This window comes from Oratosquilla oratoria, chromosome 40 (assembly GCF_046742065.1).
Source record: "Oratosquilla oratoria isolate Oo_2021 chromosome 40, ASM4674206v1, whole genome shotgun sequence".
NCBI classification, from domain to species: Eukaryota; Metazoa; Arthropoda; class Malacostraca; order Stomatopoda; family Squillidae; genus Oratosquilla; species Oratosquilla oratoria.
In genome coordinates, this window is record NC_134816.1 from 38,209,130 (window position 1) to 38,229,655 (window position 20,526).

General features: G+C 40.1%; 1 protein-coding gene across 2 annotated transcripts; it reads right to left on the reverse strand.

Moving 5' to 3' along the window:
- Positions 1–8,119: 8,119 nt before the first annotated feature.
- mgr (prefoldin subunit mgr) lies at positions 8,120–18,845 on the reverse strand. Of its 2 annotated transcripts, XM_076177519.1 has the most exons (6): positions 18,693–18,779; positions 16,792–16,866; positions 13,193–13,320; positions 12,842–13,007; positions 11,180–11,292; positions 8,120–8,339 (listed from the first exon to the last, which is right to left on the reverse strand). In XM_076177519.1, exons 1-6 carry the CDS (start codon positions 18,762–18,764, stop codon positions 8,252–8,254), a joined length of 642 nt encoding a protein of 213 aa, XP_076033634.1. In that variant the 5' UTR covers positions 18,765–18,779; the 3' UTR covers positions 8,120–8,251. The 2 variants fall into 2 exon arrangements, with proteins under 2 accessions (XP_076033634.1, XP_076033635.1); XM_076177520.1 differs by lacking the exon at positions 16,792–16,866 and having other exon boundaries at positions 18,693–18,845.
- Between the last annotated feature and the right edge of the window lie 1,681 nt (positions 18,846–20,526).

Consider the following 20,526-nt stretch of genomic DNA (forward strand, 5'->3'; position numbering starts at 1 on the left):
AGACACTCATGTAACACATCTCCGTTATGACTAACAAACACCAAGACTTGGCATACATCAAGGCCAGTCACTCTATACCCAGAAGTTCCCTCATCAACTCTGTTTATACACTGGATATCCCAGACATGTCTTCCCCTTCCTTAACATTCAATGCAACTTCTAGTAACACCAGAGTGAAAATCTTTCTTGACACAGGTTCCCCAGTCAATATAATGTCAATTCAGTTTCCATAAATTACGCACTGCAAGAAAACATGTCACTATTTTGGAACCCCCAACATCAACCTTTGCAATGTAGATGGTGTACATTCTCAATCGTTGGTAGATTCTCCTTAGACATGAGCTTCAAAGATCAGTGCCCATCCATTCCAGTTACTGCCTATGTAACTGATGTTCACGTTCCTGCTGATATCCTCATAGGTTTAAAACTGATGAAGCAACATAACATAGTCATTTACCCTGCTCAAAATGGCATAATTTATGCAAACCATTTCCTCCCTGCATTGCCATCAGCAACTCCTCATGATGTAAATCACATTCATGTGGCTGAACAGACACAGGCAGACCATGACCCCTTGTCAGTTGCCACGTTCCTTCAAATTCACTCCATCATACAAGGATGCACCAGCTGCTAGTACGAATTGTTCCACCACCTTCATACAACAGAATTCCCTGTGCTCAACCACTCCAAACCCTCCCCAGAACTCTACCTCTTCCACATTACTGACAGCTATGGACATGGATTCCAAACATAACAGATGCACTAACTCCTGTATGTCCAATCAGCTAAACTCAGGACTAAATGCCCATTAAATACCATTGGTTATTCATTGACTAAAGAAAATTTATTGCCCCTCAGTATCAGAAGTGTTATCTACATTCAAACACATGCAATGCTGGTCAGCCCAAAGACACTGTTCCTTCATGAGTATACAAAGAGACACCTATGAGTTTTTCAAGCCCCAGACACCCATGTACTCTGTATGCCAGCAACTTGATGTGTCAATGGCATCTCCCTTCTTTCACCCATCAGCACAATGTCAGAGAAAGGTAACACTTGCATTTTGATTGCCAATGACACTAATGCACCCCTCCATCTCATTGTTGGTACAAACATTTGCGATTTTGAAGTACATACCTCATGCATCAAAGTCATGGATGACCAATTACCTACTTCTCAAGTTTGTACAACTAGCCATAGGTCTCATTTCAGCTTCTTCAGTGTTCACATGACTTTGCACACAGTCCTTGCACAACCAGAGGCAGAGAGTTTACTAGAAAACTCACTGTTCACAAATGTACAAGGATTGTATCACACAAGCAACCAATACAAAATCCCCTTCCTCACAGATCTAGCAGAAGAAGAGAGATTTATGTTTATTGCCCTTGCAGAAACCCACCTACACCCAGGTATACAAGACAGCAAGATCAACATACCAAATTACACCATCTTCAGAATGGATCGGGTAAACTGGATGCATGGAGAAGTTTATGAATTATCTGAGGTCTGATGTAGGAGCCAGTACTTCAAGAATTTACTCCTTCTCAGACAGCTACTGCAAAATACTGGATGTAAAGATTCAAAAGCACAACACCTTATTGTTCACTATGTACTACCCTCCAGGCAGCGCTGAAGAAAGTTTCAGATCTACTGTGGATAAGAAAATAGACACCATTGATTTTTGCTATGCATCACAAGAATTTATCTTTTTGGGTGATTTCAACATACCACAAATAAACTGAGAAAACAGTACCATCAACAGGGCACCAGAATACAGAAAAGCAAAGATGTTGCTACATCTAGTAGAGGAATTGAGCCTAACCTGGCACATTCTTTTACCAGCTAGAAAAGAAAACATACTAGACCTAATTTTCACAAGAAACCATGCTCTTATTAACAGCTGCCAGCTGTGAGGTCCATGATACGGCCATATCAGACCACAGGTTAATCTTGATGAGAACATACAACACTGGAGAGAAATAACCCCTCACCCCCACCCCAGCAGTTTTTGTTGAGTGGGCTAAATACTCTGAACTTCATCAACAACAAAATCAACTGGGATGAGATCAAGAAGAAATTGAGAAAAACTGGCAGGGGCATCTTGGCAGAAAATCCATGCAGCAAATGATCCAGTTTCTCCTGAAGAGGTGCTACAACATATGCAGCTTGCATGGTTCACTCAAAGGAGCAAGAAGGACAACTCCACGGGTCCTGAGAGACAGGAGGATCCTCTTCAAGAAAAGGAAACATTTCTCCCACAAACTCCAAAATGCCAATACAACACCATAGCAATCAGCCTTAAAAACAAACTAATTAAGATTGAAAGTGACATACTAGTCACATGAGGAAGAACATGAATATAACAAAAGGAAAGCAATAAGCATAATTAAAACCAACAGTAAATAGTCCATTCTTAGGTTGGCCCATTAATAGATGAAAATGAGGACATGATACAGGACATCTGATAGCCAAACAATCAAGAAAGTTGTATGAATCAACCTTCAGCATTGCCAACGTGGTGATAGACTCTCCCAGAATGTTCTTTGCTGAATCAAGGGAAGATACACTGTGTGACCTTGACTTTTCCAGCAAGGACATTGAATGGGCAATAAGAGGGACTCAAATCTGTATCCTCAGCTGGGCCAGATGGCATTACAACATCTCTTCTAAAAGCCTGTAAGGAGGAACTCTCACCTATCCTGCATAGAATATAAAGACAATCCGTAGATGAAGGCATGGTCCCAGATATTATGAAGTAAGGACTAATACCCATAAACAATGGGAGGCAACAGAAGCCAAAAACTATAGACCTTTCACCTTAGTATCATCTCAAAAATATTTGAAGCTGTAGTACAAGAATGTCTAGTTGATTTTTTTGAGAAAAAAGGACTCTTTAATGATGGACAACACAGTTTCTGGAAAGGACAATCCTGCCTATCCCAACTGCTAGCCCATCAGGTATACATAATGGAAAAGCTGGAAAGGAATGTAGATGTTGTCTACCTTGACTTTGCTAAGGCCTTTGATAGTGGATCATGGCATCCTACTACATAAGCTAAAGGTTTTAGGAGTAACAGGCAGGTTGGGTCAATGGTTGCACAGCTTTCTCAATGGCAGACAGCAACGAGTAGCCATCAATGGGACAGCCTTGGAATGGTCTTCAGTGATAAGTGGCATCCCACAGGGCTCTTTGCTGGGCCCATTCCTGTTCCTAGTACTCATCAGTGACATTAACAGCACAGTTAAACACTCCATAATAACCTCATTCACAGATGACATCAGTCACCAGAAAAATAAGGAGAATTGAAGACACTAACCTCCTAGAAGGACCTTGAAAACATATATACCTGGGCTGTTGACAACATGAAATTAAATGAAACCAAATTCAAACTGATGAGGTATGGCAAAGGCCTCACAAATAACATCCAACTCTACACGTCAACTCACAGAAAGATCATGAATAATGCAAATGTAAGAAACCTAGGATTAATGGTGAATCAAGATGGATGTTAACATCAAGAAACAAAGATTGCATGATTACACTGCCAACTGTGAAATCCAGACAGTATAGAGGGAGATAGAGAAACTTGAGGGTGTCCAAAGAGCCTTCACCAGCAAGATTGAGTGTGTAAAAAGGCATGAACTACTGGGACAGACTCAAGCACCTCAAACTCTATTCACTCCAAAGGCGCAGAGAGTACCAGATCATTTACAACTGAAAAATTCTGGAGGGTCATATCCCCAACATTGGAGTGACACTCAGCCAAGAAAGGACAAGAGGGAGATCTTGGTCTGTTAAAGGAATTGCCAGCAGCACAAGGGCCACCATATCTCTCTGAGCAAACTCCTTCACCAGTGGCCCTCAAGCTCTTCAGTAGTTGCCTCAATTACCTGAAGAACACCACATTCTGCACAGAGGAAGTATTCAAAAGACGTCTGGATGCCTTTCTACAAGAAATTGAAGACACACCTCCTACACCATCCTATAATAACACATGGCCCCACTACAAGCTGGTTCATCATATACCACTTCACTGGGGGTAACATGGCTAGAGAGGAACCAGTGGCAGTTCCTGTAGCTCAGGGATTCTTAACCTTTTTTCTCCAATTCCCCACTTTTTAGTGAGCCAACGCTTCATTTCCCACCACAGCATCGGTGACAACAAGAAGACACCAGAAACAAACAAAAAGAAACAAAAACACATCGATTAAAAAAAAAAAAGACTGGTTCTTCTGTCCAACCAGTCATTCCCCACTTGGCAACTCCGCCATTCCCCACAGGTTAAGAACCACTGCTGTAGCTGAGGTATGTTTGCTAAGATCTCTATAAGGTAACATAAGGTAAGGTAGTAAGGCGGGAGTCAAGAATTAGTCTCAGAAATTGTGTTTGTTCCACTACTAGGAGTGGATTGTTGTCTAAATAAATTGAATGGGTCTCTTTACAGCTGCATTGTCTGCAGAAATGCATGACAAATTATTTTTACATGAAAAATTTAAAACTGGTCTTCAGCCCAATGGGCTACTGAGGTTATAGCTCATTAGAGAAGATTGTTTATGTGGGTGGGATGGATTCCTACACTGAAAATAGCCATATCATCAGCATATAAGGTGGCTGTAATTTCAGAGGAGATGTTTTGTTATCTCATTGATTGCTACCGTGAAAAGTAGGACACTGAGAATACTTCCTTGTGGGACTACTGGTTGAATGCATTGAGAGGACAGGGATGTTCCTACATGGACTTGGAAAGTCCAGTGTGATTGAAATTTTTTTGTTGTTCCTTTGACTGGCCGAGCAGTCCTGTCTCCCTGAGGAAAGCCACAGTTTCAGAGTGTAGGCCCTATATTGTGTTGTTGGCATGGGTGATTGTGTACAATCCAATCTTCCATAATGTGTTGTATGGGATGAAGTGTTACATCCTGGGTAGTTGTCTGCAATATTGTCATCCAGCTTCTTCTAGTAGCATTGCAGGGCTGGATGGTCGCTGCATTGCAGTTTGGCCAGGTGGGCTCTGTCCTTTTGGGGGAGAGAGGATTCAGAGGGATGGATATCAGGGGGTCAGGCATGCAGCAATGTAGTCTTTCAGTTTGTTGATGTAATAGTGAGTGACATTATGGATATGCATCTGGAGGCTGATGTCTGGTGATCGTGGAGAAAGAGAAGTGTTTATGATATAAGTATTTGGGTGTTGTTTTGATGTTTCTTGGCATGTGTGGGTGTTCTGCTATGTAGTGTATTAGTGTATTTACATAATTGTAGGATACAGGATAGGAGCAATGCTCGTTGAGTCCCATCTCCTATTATCTAATTTTCAAACATACCTGGACTCAAATTCGTGTATGGTTCCAACTTAATCATCTCTTTGATTTCCAATTATCACATTTAGATTTGAACTCGTGTATTGTTTGAGTTTGGGCTACATCACCTTCTAAGCTATTCCACATATTTATTCATCTATATGGTAAACTATTTCCTCACATCCTTTTGACATGTGGTTTTTCTTAATTTACTTCCATGACCTCCCATATTTAATCAGGAGCTCTCTAATATCTTTAGTGATCAGAACAATGTAATCATGTCACCTCTTTCTCTTCGATCTTTCAAAGTTGGTAGACCCAGTACAGTGAGTCCTCCTTATAAGGTAATTCTTTACCCGGTAAATTCACAGTTACGGTATTTGGTAATTACTACCCTCAATTCTATTTACGGTAAAAAAAATTCACAGATACAGTATCCGCTCATGTTTTGGAGGTAAAATTAGATATTTTGAAGAGGAAAGAGCAGGGAGAAGGTACGTCTGCCAAGTCGAAATTTGGGTTCGGTATACGGTAATTTCAATTTGCGGTAAGGTTTTCAGGAACGCATATGTACCTTATAACGAGGACTCACTCTACTGTATAGGAGTACATTTGGGTCTGTAAATGGAAAAATGTGGGTTGGGTTGTGTTAAACAGTGATATTCAGTGGTCAGTCAGAAGGGTTGTGATCACTCTCTAGTGGGATTGTTGGGGTGTCATCCCAGAGGGGATGTAAAGCATTGAAGTCTCCTAATAGGAGATAGGGGGAGGGTAATTGTGTTACGAGATTAGAGAATGTGTATGTAGTGATGTTGTCTCAAGGGGGAAGATAAAGAGAGATGGTAATTAAGCAGTGCAGGAATAACTTAGCTGCAACTGCACACAAGGGAATATGGAGAGTCAGTGGCAGAGAGGAGATTCCAGGGCCTATCATTATGGCTGCTCCTCTGTTTAACTTAAGAAGGGAGAGGGGTGGACAAGTAGGAAGTATATGCCCTTAGATGGGGGATTTCAGGAGGACCTAGTTGAGTTTTCTGTAAGCAGACACCTCTAGGTTTGAATTCTTGGAGAACCAGGTCTTCCCAATTTGAGATCATCCCATAACAATTCCATTGTAGTATGTGGTTTATTTTGGTTTCTGGTGGTAGGTCAGTATTTTGGAAGTGAATGCTTTTGCTGGGGGGGATTGAGTTAGTTGCTTTTGTTGGTTACCACTGTTTGGATTGTCGTTTTGAGAGAAGGGGTGGTTCTAATTTTGTTGAGTTTATGGGAAATGTCTTTTTGGTGGTTAGTGTGGAGGGGGAAATTCAGATGACTGTGAGGAGTTTGACATAGACCAAATGCTCTCTGCCCTTCTAGGTTTGGGAGCATTGGGAGGTTTGGTTTGTTGTGGGTTTGGTTTTGGGTCAGAGTGTATTTCCACCTGGACTTGGTGGTAGGTAGAGAAGGTAGGAGGGTGGATGGAGTACATCTCTGGTGACTGTTCCTAGTGTTTGGTTGGTTTGGTGGTGTTTCTGTTGTGGATGTGTAATGATGGGCAGACATGTAATAAGAATGGACTAAGACTGCCAAGACAAGCACTGATATGGAAGCCTAACACAAGAAGACAAATTGGTAGACCCAGAAAGAGATGGATTGATGGTGTGTGGGAAACACTAGAATCAAGAAGTGAAGATCTGCAATAGGTGGGAGAAGAGGAAAGATATCAAAATAGAGGAATGGAGAAAAATCCTTGGGACAAGGCCTGCTAGCTGACGGGGATTGCCCTACCAGGCGTCGGGTGAGAAAGGTGATGAGAAAGTATTTCTTCAACTGTTTCTGGTAAGGAGTTTGATCTTTACAGAGGTCATTGGCTTTGTGGATGGGGTTGGATTGGGTAGAGTATTGATTGCATGGCTGCTGCATAGGATCTTGGGGGCGAGTTGGTGAGAGTTGGTTGTGGGACTAAACATGGTTGAGGTAGGCTGGTGTTGGAGTTGAACTGGAAGACTTATGAGGTGGGTTTGGAGTTTGTGGGGCTGGATTGAGAAATGGGTTAGTTGAAAAAGAGGAGGTTTGTGGTTGTTGTGATTGATGGGAAGGTGGGCAAGGTGAGTTGATGGGTGTTGGGGTTGGGTGGAGATGGACAAGACAGACTGGTGGGTGTCTGGATTGGTAGGAACTGAGGTCCATTGTGAGGTTGGATGGTGGGAATTGGAATTAGTGGGGGGGTTGTTCAATGGTTCTATATTCATTGTTTGTAGCCATGTGTGCGAGTATTGTTGGGAATCAGTATTAGGGAAAGTACAAAGCATAGGGGTGAACAAGGTTAAGGGGTGTAGGAAAGAACGGAAAAGAAATTTGTTCTATTCTATATACCAAGGGCTCTTTCCCACTTGTAAGGTAGGTAGCCAAGTCAAAGGCATGCACCCACTCCCATCCCTTGTTTTCCTCTTATCTTCTCATGGATGATGGGTCATCCCTGTCTCCTGGCCCACTGCCCAGGTCAAAAGAGTGCAACAAGACACAGTTCATCCACATCAAGTCCACTTCACTTACACAGAGACCGCCTCTCCTCATCCCCTTGTGCGGAAAATAGTGAAGATGGGGAGAATTCCCTTCAGGCTGTGTCAAAATATTATCCATACACAACCATCCTCTAGTCATTCCTATCCCCTGCCCTCTCCCTTCCATGCTCAACAGACATTTCCCTCTTGCTCAAAGTGCCTCCCATCCATCCATCTTATCTTCAGTCATCCCCTCAAGTTCACTCCCTTCACCTCCAATTTTCCACACCTCTTTTGCCAATCCTTTTGGTTTTTGTGGAAGAAAATAAGAGTCAAAATGTATTTCATCCTTTATGCTGTAGCTGAAACAAAGTACAAGATAATGATAAAACTGGTGTTTACTCGTATATTGTGAGACAATAGTTATCTGATGTGCAGGTTAGCAAAGCTCAATGGTTTGAAAGATGTTTTCATGCAGATGCTTTGGCAGCTCGTCTGCGTTTCACGTCCCAATTGTACACACGTGCCATGGTCACCTCTGTGGTTGTACACTGGTTCCTGTTGGAGAACAAGATGTTAATGGTCTACATGTACAGTGCCTTCTAGTGTGTGAGGAAAAAAAAAAAAATAAATATCCCCACACTCCCCTCTACTTTCACTTTTTACGACACACATGGGAACACTGGATACAATTTCATCCATCCACCTGCCACTGCCGCTACAGGACCTCCTTATGCAAGTGCCCATCATCAGTCCTATGTATATACCTAGGGACTCTTACCCCTTAAGCTACAGTTACAGTAGAAGTTACTGACAGTTTAGGAAGGTGTGCGAAAGAGGGAAACTGAAGATAAATGTGGGTACAAGGTATCCAATGTTTCGTCTATTGACTTTTTCAAAGGAATGAGCTCACTGGATTATGCCGAGTTTATATATACAATTAGTAGCTCATGGAGGTATGTGAGAGTGACATGCTGTGCTCTGATTGGCTCAATGAGATGCCCAAGACAGCCGATTGTGAAGCTCTATGCCCGCTGAGGATTTTGCACAGGTGAAGCTGCCAACCTTACCATTGATGTTGGGACAGGTACTGATATATGCAACTTCTATGGATTTCCTGGTCTTCTTATCCATACCTTTGTGTAATACCTCAGCCTGGTTCCTTTGTGGGAGGTGTCCAAATTCCTCCACATGCATCACCATGGCATTGGTAAGCCTATGGTGATGGAGGTCAGCCTTATGCTCCCGGATCCTTGTGTTTAGCCTCCTCTTTGTCTCTCCATAGCATGCCTTATCACATGACGCACGTGGGATTTTATAGACGATGCTGTCCTCCTTCTCCCTCAACCTTGGTCCCGCTTCTTGCTATGTCACCGATCTTTGTCCTTGATGTTATTGCTGCTTTTACCTCGGTGCTCCTGAGGATTCTAGTAATATCTCCTACCTTCTCTCAGTTAGGAAGCGCCATGTACGATGTCCTGTTTGTGGCATTGTTCTCTCCTTCTTTTGACCTGCTTACATTGATGATTTCTTCCGCTCTCTGCCTTAAGCTCAGGATCATGCCCTTGAGGTAGACAAGTTTCAAGAAGGCTGTGACAAAGAGGAGATTGGGTACACCGTCACAGCCTTCTTGAAACTTGGCTACACCAAGGGCGTGACCCTAAGCTTAAGGCGGAAGAAATCATCAACATAAGCAGGTCAAAAGAAGGAGAGAACAACACCATCAACAGGACATCATACATGGTGCTTCCTAACTCAGAAGGTAGGAGATATTACTGGAATGCCCAGGAGCATGGAGGTAAAAGCAGCAATAACATCAGGGACAAAAATCGGTGACAGAGCAAGAAGTGGGGCCAAAATGAGGGGTAGGGAGGAGAGCGTCACATTTATAACCACGTGCACCACGTGATAAGGGGTACTATGGAGAGACGAAGCAGGAAAGGGAGGAGTGGAGGTGGAGGTAGAATGTAGATTGAGAGAATCCTTGGGGCATTAAAAAGTGTAATGAGAAATAGGCATTTAGGAATGATACTAAGAGGAGACTGTATGAAGGAGTGATTGTGCCAACAGCACTGTATGGGTCGGAAACATAGAACATATGAGAGGAAGAGTTTGAATGTGTGGTGGGGGTTACTAGGCTGGATAGAGTGAGAAACAAGGTGGAGAGAGCGGGGGTGGAAAGGGAGTTGGGAGATAGGGTTGATGAAAGAGTATTGGGATGGTTTGGACACCTTTTACTAATCTTTCTTCATTCATCCTTTCCATGTGTCAAAGCCATCCCAATACTCTTTCATCAACCCTATCTCCCAACTCCCTTTCCACCCCTGTTCTCCTCCTCACCTCCTAGTTTCTCACTCTATCTAGCCTAGTAACCCCTACCATACTTCTCAGGCATTTCATCTCAAACACATTCTAACTCCTCTCTTACGTTCCATGTTTCTGACCCATACAGTGCTGTTGGCACAATCACTCCTTCATACAATCTCCTTTTAGCATCCATTTCCAAATGTCTATTTCTCATTACACTTTTTAATACCCTATGGCATTTACTTGCTTCTCTCAATCTACATTCTACCTCCACTCCTCCCTTTCTCGCCACATTTGCACTGTCATCTCTCCATCTGCACGTTTATATCTTTTCTTCTCTACATGTATGTACTTCCTTTTATCTTTTACTCCAACTTTTCAGCTGTGCTTGCTCTGCAAGATGGCTAGACACTAAATGCTTTTTATCAGAACTCGCTCGCTGGCTGAGCAGGTAAGAACATTGCTCCTTGCAGCAGAGGTCAAGGTGACAGTTGTTCAAACTCTGCTGCTGGTGAGTTGGACCAAGGGCACGGTTCACAAAATTCAATGCTACAAAGTCCTCTGTAAGGGGCATCGTTCTAGCCTCCTGATTGGGAGTTCCCAACATTAAACCAAATCAAAACTTAGAGATATAAAACTATATACCCTTGTTACAGTCACACAGTGGGTTTCTTAACCTCTTCAATACAAGTCAAATTCTCGTGGGCAGCATTAGTTGCCTGACATAAAATGACGCATTACAATACTCACATATATAGTTACAGCTGTATTACTTCTCTCTCACTGAATGTTAATAACCACAGAAAATATGAGAAGGCCTGTTCACAGAATATGGGGGGGTCACTCAGCTACAACTACAAAATAAATATAATCAAGATGTCAATGCCAGCATCTTCATATACCCACTTGCTCCTTCATGATGCCTACATAGGCGTCATTGTATCAAAGGGGTTGATGACACTCAAACCTACATCCATCAGTCTTCATCTTCACACATCATCCTTGTCAACTTAGCCACACTTTCTTAAATCACTACATTCAAATTTATTATAACTTTAATTACAATTAATTAAATTAAATTACAATCTTACCTAAGAAAATCTAAGTCATGTTCCACCTGAGACAAGTTTTTCGTAGCATTAGAAAGATTTTTGGAAAGTAGCCCTTCTGCGTCTTCCAAGCCATACTCCAACATAACGTTTGCCTGGAAAGTAGAATAAACACATTTACAAATCTCAGTAAATCAATCAATCTGTTACCTCTGGTCTTTCTTGCAGAAAAACCACTGCCTCTGGCCAGGATCAATAAGTCACTTAGAGAAGGGAGTGGATTATATGGGGATGGAATGGGAGAGGATTTTATGCCTTTGTTTTTTGGCTACCTCCCTTGTTAGGGGGAAAGAGCTTTTGGTATATGTATGTATGTATGGGTGTATGCTTGAAGACGAAGATCGATACCTTTTTACATGACTACACTCCCTCTAAGTGGAAAAAGGGTTTGGTCTTCCCAATGTGGAAGGGTACAGGGGACCAGCAGGAATGCAACAACTCCGATGGCATTACACTGCCCAGTGAGCCAGGTAAGGTGCTTGCCCATCTATTGCTATGGGTTCATTCACATCTCCTAAAGTTTCAGAGGCCTGAACAGTCTGAGTTCATACCAGGTAGCCTAAGTCAACAATTGATTGGATCCTCTCACTTTATATTCTTATGGAGCACTGACATGAGTTTCTTGCAGCTTATGTTGATCTCAAAAAGGCATTTGACTTGGTGCATCATGGTGTGCTCTGGAACCAAATCATTATTGCATGTAGATCTTCCTATATGCAACTGTTCCAACCCAGTTAAAACAGTGTTGTTCTTGACCACTAATTCGGAGATCAGGGTTCTAGTCTCATCCATGGCTGAAATATTTCAGCGTCACTGCACTTTAAGTCAGCACTTCAATTCTGGTAGGTAAGGAGTTGGAAGTGTGTGTGTAAGGTCACAGCATTACCCATTGATCAGACCATATATGAGCTCTGAGCTTTCATCCAGGAGGGTAATAGTTGTCAATCATGAGTCCAACATGTGACCCAAGACCATGGTGAATAACATCAAGGCACATAATGACATGGAAGGGGAGAGGAACTAATCAAAAGGTATTACAAACTAATGATCCCAAGTCTATTGAACTGTGGTCAAAAAGATGTTAAGCTACCTGTACTTAACGAGTTAAATAAGATTATCGTTTAGTAATTATAACACATTTATGAATCATGGAAGGAAGCTACTCCATGACAGACTCAATTCATCGATCTATCAATCCATTGCCCCTAGTTTCTTGCAAAAGACGTACAGCCTCCAGGATACCAGCTCCCTATCTATCTAAATACCAAGGGCTTCTCCCCCCCCTTAGGGGAATAGCTAAGTCAAAGGCATGCACCCACTACCACCTATTCCATCCATCCCTCTCCTGCCCACTGTTTCAGAGTTGTAACATATCGCATCAAAACATCTATACCAAGGGGTCCTTCCCTCCTAATAAGGGTGGTAGCCAAGTCATGGTATTCACCCACTCCCATCCACTACCCCTAATTCCCTCTTATCTTAGCTCCTCCTGGATGAAAGATCATCCCTGTTTCCTGCCCACTGCCCAAGTTGGAACCAATGCAGTGTTACACATCAACGCATTAAGAAAAATTGATAAAGCTAAAAATAAAATAAAATAAAAAATAAATAAGTAAATAATAATAATAAATATAAAAAACTTACCCCGAGCCATAAGCAAACTTTCTCAGTCGGAGGAATCTTTGCTTTCATGTAAATCTGATCTGACAGAAGATAATGTGTGTCGATATCTTTAGAAGAATCTTTACGAACTTTCATCTCTTTAACAATTTCCAGTGAGCTCTTGATATCTGGAATCTGCGACTTTAGTCTGAAATTACAAAATAATTAAGCAACTTGTTGAAATAAAGAAAACTAATATACAAATACCTAGAGTGTATTTTGGCTTATGACTAATTAAACCAATTTCATTATATCAATACAATCAATGTTATCATTATTATTTTTGAGAGAGAGAGAGAGATTTAGTACATTAAACCCAAGTGTCAATATTACTTTTTCCTCCTTGACTGCAAGTGAACTTCCATGAACTTGTATTTGTTCAACTGTTCATCGAGCTTGCGAATGACTGCCTGCGCATTACTTCCATTCTCCTCCTTTGACATGTACAAGTCAACATCTTCCTGCAATGAAAAATGCACATCTTTAAAAAAGTGTATTAAAAATGTAAACTATGTACAGTTTGTGTTCATTCTAAAATACATATCTCTCCAAGTGCAAGCTATAATTTCTTTTTCAGCAGTTATCTGCTAGGTTACTAAGCAGTGACACTTTTGTCAGAGACTAGGACTGAAGACTAACACTCTCATTGCTGTCACACAGAAACTCTCTTATGCAGTGGCTCTCAAACTAGGGGCCATGGCCTACTATTACAAATCATACATATCTATATGAGAAATCTGAATGAATAAATAATAATAATAAAAACAAATTTCTATCATTCTGTCCCGGCATAAGATAAATGTGATTGTCAACTTTGAAGTAAAGCAAAGGTTTTCTCTTCATAAAATTATTTATTTATTTTATTTTTATTCTATTATTTATTCTAATTTTTGTTTTTTACCATTTTTGGCAGGGTGGTATTTGGGAGAATAAAAGAGCCACATGAATATTGAAAATTCATAAAGGGAGGAATGGAGTGAAAAGGGTTGAGAACAACTGCTCTAGTGAGACAATTGCCATCCCATCAGTTCCTCCCAATCTATTCTGTGTAGTATTGTTTTAAGGTCAATGTGAGTCAAATTCTCCCACACGGCATTGGATGTCTAATGTACTATACATCACACTTCTTGCATTATAAAATATGAGTCACTGCTCTTTTACTTGTTTACTTTCACTCTGAGTAATAATAAACACAGAAAACGTGACCAAACCAACTCACAGAATTCAGGGATCACTCAGCTACAACTACATAATAAATATAATCAATACCCACTCGCGCCTCATGGCGCCTACAGAGGCACCATCATATCAATGAGGTTAAAGCTTGATATTGGCCTTTACACAGTCATATTTATGTGATTCTTATTTATGGGACAGGATTTCCAAATAGGACTGATGTCTGGGGAAGTTTGGTCAAGTTAGGAGTTGGGTGGTTAGTCGGTCCCTAAAGAACCAATATCTGATCTGGCCAGGGCCAGAAACTCGCTCATTTCACTCTCACTACCTTCCAATTTTCCTTTACCACTTTTGTTTCTTTTATTATAATTATTTATCATTTAACATAAGGTGGTCATTACTTGCCTTAAACCACACCTTCTAGCTAACATTGACACCAAAACCCACCCAAGCTCCTACATAAGTCCAAAGGCCTATAATTAAATTGCACACATACAAGGTGTCTCAAAATACATTGAATCAATACCACTGCTATTAATTCTACCACTATATATTTTTTTTTCTAATTTTCATATTTGAAGATGGAAGATCATGACAATAATTATCAGCCAAACTGTCTTGGAGGGAGTGGTTATGTGTAAATGACATTTTGATGCAGCCCAAAGGTATTTCTCCCCCATCTCTAATTTTCACATAAGGGGATGGAGGGGGGGGGGGTGTCACCATGTAAGTGAAGTGACCATTAGTTTGTTATTTTCTAAGGCTTACATTTCATTTGGGTTGGGCTTGGTTATTTTAAGTTTGGACTGGATAGTTACATATATACCAAGGGCTTTCCCCCCCCACCCCATTACAACAGAAGTAGCCAAAGTCAAAAAGGCATGAATCCACTCCCACCCATTTCATCTTCACCCACTCCACTCCCATTCACCACCCATCCCTCCCTCCCTATTGGCTTCACCTGGTCAAGGGGTCATCCCTGCATATTGCCCATTGCTCTGGGTAAATAACAGTGCAGCAAGACATAGCACATCCACAGCAAGGCCACTTCATTTAATCGGCAACCCTCCCTCTCCATCCCCTTGTGTAGAAACACTGAAGAAGGGGGAAAAAATCCCTTCGGGCTGTGTCAAAATATCATTCACACATAACCACTCCCTTCCATGCATCACAGCATCATCCACACACAACCATTCTCCATTCATCCCTATCTTCTGTAGGGGTGAGTGGAAAATGGTTGTGTATGGATGATGTATGGATTGGATAGTTACTGCATAATAATGGATAAGAGTACACCTAGGTTTCTTAATCCAACATTCACCAACTGCTACTTGTGGAGCCCAGGACTTACACCCACTTCAGGAATTGGCCTAGAACATAAAACACCACTACACATGTGCCAGTTGATGAGTGCTGCATTATAAGACCTCAGTGTACCAGAATATCACAATAACATTATCAATACCGATCTAACAATAGTATTTACATAGTTACAGCAGTAAACCTAGATGATATTACCTTCACAATATAAACTTTACATCATGTTAGCTCAAAATAGCTTCCAAGTCCCCACCCAATATTTTGCAATACTTCTCCTATCATGTCCTATCCATAACTACACTGCAGAGAGGAAGAAGAGGAAGAGTTTAAATGTGTTTGAGATTAAATTCCCAAGTAGTATGGTAGGGGTTACTAGGCTGAACAAAGTGAGACATGAAGAGGTGAGGAGCAGAGCGGAGGTGGAAAAAAGAGTTGGGAGATGGGATGGTTTGGACACACACAAAGATTGTGTAAAGAAAGATTAGTAAAAAGTGTGGAAGGCAGAAGAAGATGGAGTGAACATGAGGGGGTGACAAAGGATGAGATGGATGGATGGAGTAAAAGAGGCATTGGGAAAGAGGGGGATGCCTGTTGAGGAAGGAAGAGAGAAGACAGAAGATGGGGGTGAGTGGAGAATGATTGCATATGGATGATGCTGTGATACATGGAAGAGAGTAGGTGGGGGATGGGGGGTTAAGGCATATGTGTGAATGATATTCTGATGCAGCCCAAAGGGATTTCTCCCTGTCGTCTTCTTTTTTTTTCTTCATGAAGGGACAGAGAGGATGGGGGGTCACCAATTAAATGAAGGGGCCTTGCTGTGGATGTGCTGCATTGCTTCAGACCCAGGGCTGTGGGCAAGATGCTGGTATGACCCATCCTCCAGGAGGAGCCAGAGAAGAGGGAGGGAGGGGGTGGTGAATGGGAGTAGAGTATGTGGGGATGAAATGGGTGGGAGTGGATTTGTCTTCGACTTTAGCTACCTCCCTTGTAAGAGGGAAAAACCCCTTGGTATGCTTATGTATGTAATATGGCAGCAATGTAGCCATGTTAGCTATTATATAAATCTTAATTTACTCTAATGTAATGCCTGGTTTTTACATCTTTGAGTAATACAAGTTAAAAATATATTGATCAATTTGATTTTTTTAGAATTAATAATAATTATCATGAGTAAACTCTTATCGGAATTTTTTTTTACAAGTTCACACCTATGTGATATAGCAAAAGAAAACTAAATACATTACATCAATGTAATATATGTCTTTCTTGGCAGAAATCAGCAGAAAAAGTTGCTAAAAGCTATACACAAACGTAACTGCTGCAACTACTTGAGATGCCATCTTTGGTTTGGTAGATGCTAAGGTAGAGGAAATTAAAGCATAATAAATTTATCTATTCTAACCTAACCTATCTACCTGACCTAACTTACTTACCGAACCTATATTTGGTAATGCAGTACCTGTAATTCTTGAGGTTATCAGGGTCATCATCATCTTCAACCTCCAAATCTATCAAAACAAAGATGGTGTCTCAAGGAATCAACGCAACTTCGTTTGTGTATTGCTTTTAGCAACATTTTCTGGTAAATATTTAGTTTCGACCATGGGAGGAATATTGCAATAGAAAATTAAATATTAATTTTGTAAATTAAAATGTATCAACGTAATATGCAATTTTATGTGCGGAAATGAAAATAAAAATACCTTGCTACAAGCTAAATATGCTAATGAACGAAGTCGGTAGCATAGGATTGGGACGCCATGTTTGTTATGGTAGATGCCGACATCGAAAAAATGAAAGATGATAAATTCGTCTAAGGTACACTAAATTAAACTAACCGGTAAATCTTTAGTTTTGACCATGGGAGGAATATAGCAATAGAAAATTAAATATTAATTTGTATACTCCGCAAACTGAGAGAGTGATTGAAAAGCCCGCCAACGTCTTTCACGACGACAACAACGAGGACGAGCCGGATGACATCTAATTTGCAGGTAATGACTTATCAAACACAGGTTAGGTTAGTTTTGTTTACTTTAGACGAATTTATCATTCTTTCATTTCTTCGACGTCGGCATCTACCATAACAAACATGGCGTACCATTCGTCGTACACGACTTCGTTACTTAAGAAATTTGTTTTAGCACCTTTTTTGTTTTTCATTTCCGCACACAAAATTGTATATTACGGTGATACATTTTAATTTACAAAATTAATATCTAATTTTCTATTGCTATATTCCTCCCATGGTCGAAACTAAAGATTTACCAATTTTCTCTTATTTCTGCCAAGAAAAACATATACTAAGTTGATATATTGTAATTCGCAAAATCAATATTTAATTTCCTAATGTTATATTGTGTAGGTGTGCACATCTACACAAATACCGTCTTAACCCCCACCACCATTTTGGTCAATGTAATGGTGACTTATTCAAATAGTATGATCTATTTATTTTGATTTTTTTTTCCTTCTACATTAGTCATTACCAAAAAACAACGATCTACTCAACAAATCTTATACTATTATCATTACAATGAATTCAGATGTAATAAATTCCAACTTCCAACACTTTACTTTATATCTGATATTATTGCTGATAAAATCTAAATAAATTACTTCTCACACTAGCAAATGAAATATATAATAATACGTGCAAATCACTGCATGTACAGGTTGAGAAAAAACACTCAATAAGGAACATGAGTATGACTTAACAGTATAAATTCACAAGTTACCAAGTACCCAAGGATCTTGTTCAACAATTGCTTGGAGCACTGAAATTTGGAAACAAAATTGCTAATGTGTATGTCAAGATGATCATTCAATGACAATGCATTGCCCTGATCTCCAACTAACCCACGGCTCTCTAATGTCAATTTTGAAGTGATGTTAAATTGGCAGAATTCCGAAATAATTGGACTGCTAAATAGACAGATACAGGGCTATTACTTAGTTTATGTGGGTATTATATTGTGCATGGATAGGTACATTGCGGCTCTCTCCTTTTATGGAAGTTAAAACGTTACTCGATCTCTTCGACCACTCACTCCTGGGCAGCATTATATCAACTATTAGCTACTGAGAAACGTGAAGACAAATTCAATGTCAACTACCAACTGTTTAAAAGATAAATCGCGTAGAATTTAACCGAAAAGTCATATTGTGAATTATTCTAGCTGCCAAAAATGACAAAGAAGTGAAAGATATTGTGTATTTAGTGTTGTCAAACCTGGTTTGATATACTATGATTATTATGCAAGTGTAGTGCATTAACCAAATATACGTCACATATAGCTACATAAAAGTAAAATATGTTATAATTTCTACGTACAATAAATTGAGCTTCTGGTATACCCGAGAAGCTTGTATTTTCGTCACGATTTTTCGCTTCCTCCCCGGCCATGTTTATAGACGAACACTCATTCCCTTAGAGGAAGCAGACTATCAGAAAACATGAGGGATGACAATTTCTATTGATTCGATATATTTTCAGCAAACATACAAAAAGAAATAAAATACTGATGATATTTGATTGTGTATAAAATCAAAGTATCTCTAATACAACAAAATATCTAATGTATGTCATTTATATTGTCGATAATATATTTTTGGGAGGGGGCGGGATGACTTGCCTTTACAATTTTATGAACTGTACAAGCTAGCGACATCTCTCTCAATCATTATCCATTAGTTTTACCTTGGTAATTATATATATATATATGCAACTTACGAAGTCAGAGTAAATTGTTAAGTCATTCAATACCACTTAACTCAGATTATAACTGAAATATTGCATGACAAATCATATTCTCTTTTAACCAAACAAATCAATGAACCCTTTATTTTCAACACATTTTAAAGAAAAGTGATAAATCTTTGTTTTCAACCATAATCATGGGATAAATCAGCCATTCACTCAATGATATTTTTGCAGTCCACTGCTGAACAGATATCTCCATTGGTCACACGACTACCATATCACTCCTGCAAACTTCTCTATCTCGTCTTTCCACCTTCTGTCTGGTCTTTCTCTTCCACTCTTTCCATCTCGTAGTGTCCTGTCAATTCCACTTCTGCTCCTTTATCGCCTCCACAATATCCTCACTCTCGTTTGCTCTATCACACAATTAACTTATCCTCTTCCTGACTTTCAGCATCATTCGACCATTGATCTCTCCATTCTCCTCTATGCACTCCATAGGTTTGTCTGCATTGTCTTCATTAATCTGCAAGTCTCACATTCACATCCATAGATTATAGCTGGCATTATACACTGCATTTCAGACGTATCAGTGGAAAGCCTCCCATATTCTTATATTTACCAAACACTTCCCAACCCATTGTGATATGACACACAAACTCATTGAAACCCTGATCCATCAAAGACTGGAACATCCATAAGTGGTACGGTCCCCACACAGAGGGAAGGATCTAAGCAAGATCAAGAAAATACAATATGCAGCAACAAAACTGGCTCCCAGCTTGGTAGATAAACCATATGAGGATAGACTAAAATTACTGGGTCTGTCAATTTCGAAAGAGGTGATATGATTACAGTATTCAGGTCACTAAAGGGGACAGACTACAGTGACAGAAGAAATCTCTTGCTTAAAGATGGGAGGGCTTTCAGAGGTCAAGAGAATGACCTAAGAAAGGATGTGAAAAAATATAGTTTTCTATATAGATGCATGAATACTTGGAATAGTTTAGAAGGAACATATCTCAAACTAGAGCAATACATGAATTCAGATCTAAATATGAAATTAAGGGTATAAACCAAGTTAGAAATGTACATAATCTTGGGACTAGGTATGATAAATCAAAGAGTAAATGGAACCCAACAAGTATTGCTCTGTTCCTGTATATTGCAGTTAGGTAAATAAACACATAAATGAAAGAAAAGATAATCAAGCCCCAAATTTTGCAGGATACTACTGATCACTAGCCTCTCTAGGCTGAAAAAATCATCAAGATATTCTTATGCTTCAACATATGAGAATACTCTCCGTCTACATAGATTCACGATTATGCCAATTATTGTGACCCTATTTAGGAGTCTGGTAATGCACCTTGCTAAAGGCCTTTGAAAGCTGAACAAAATAATGGTGGGTTATGTAATTACCAGTATGCTTCACAATTAATATGTCCAGAACTGGTCACTTTGA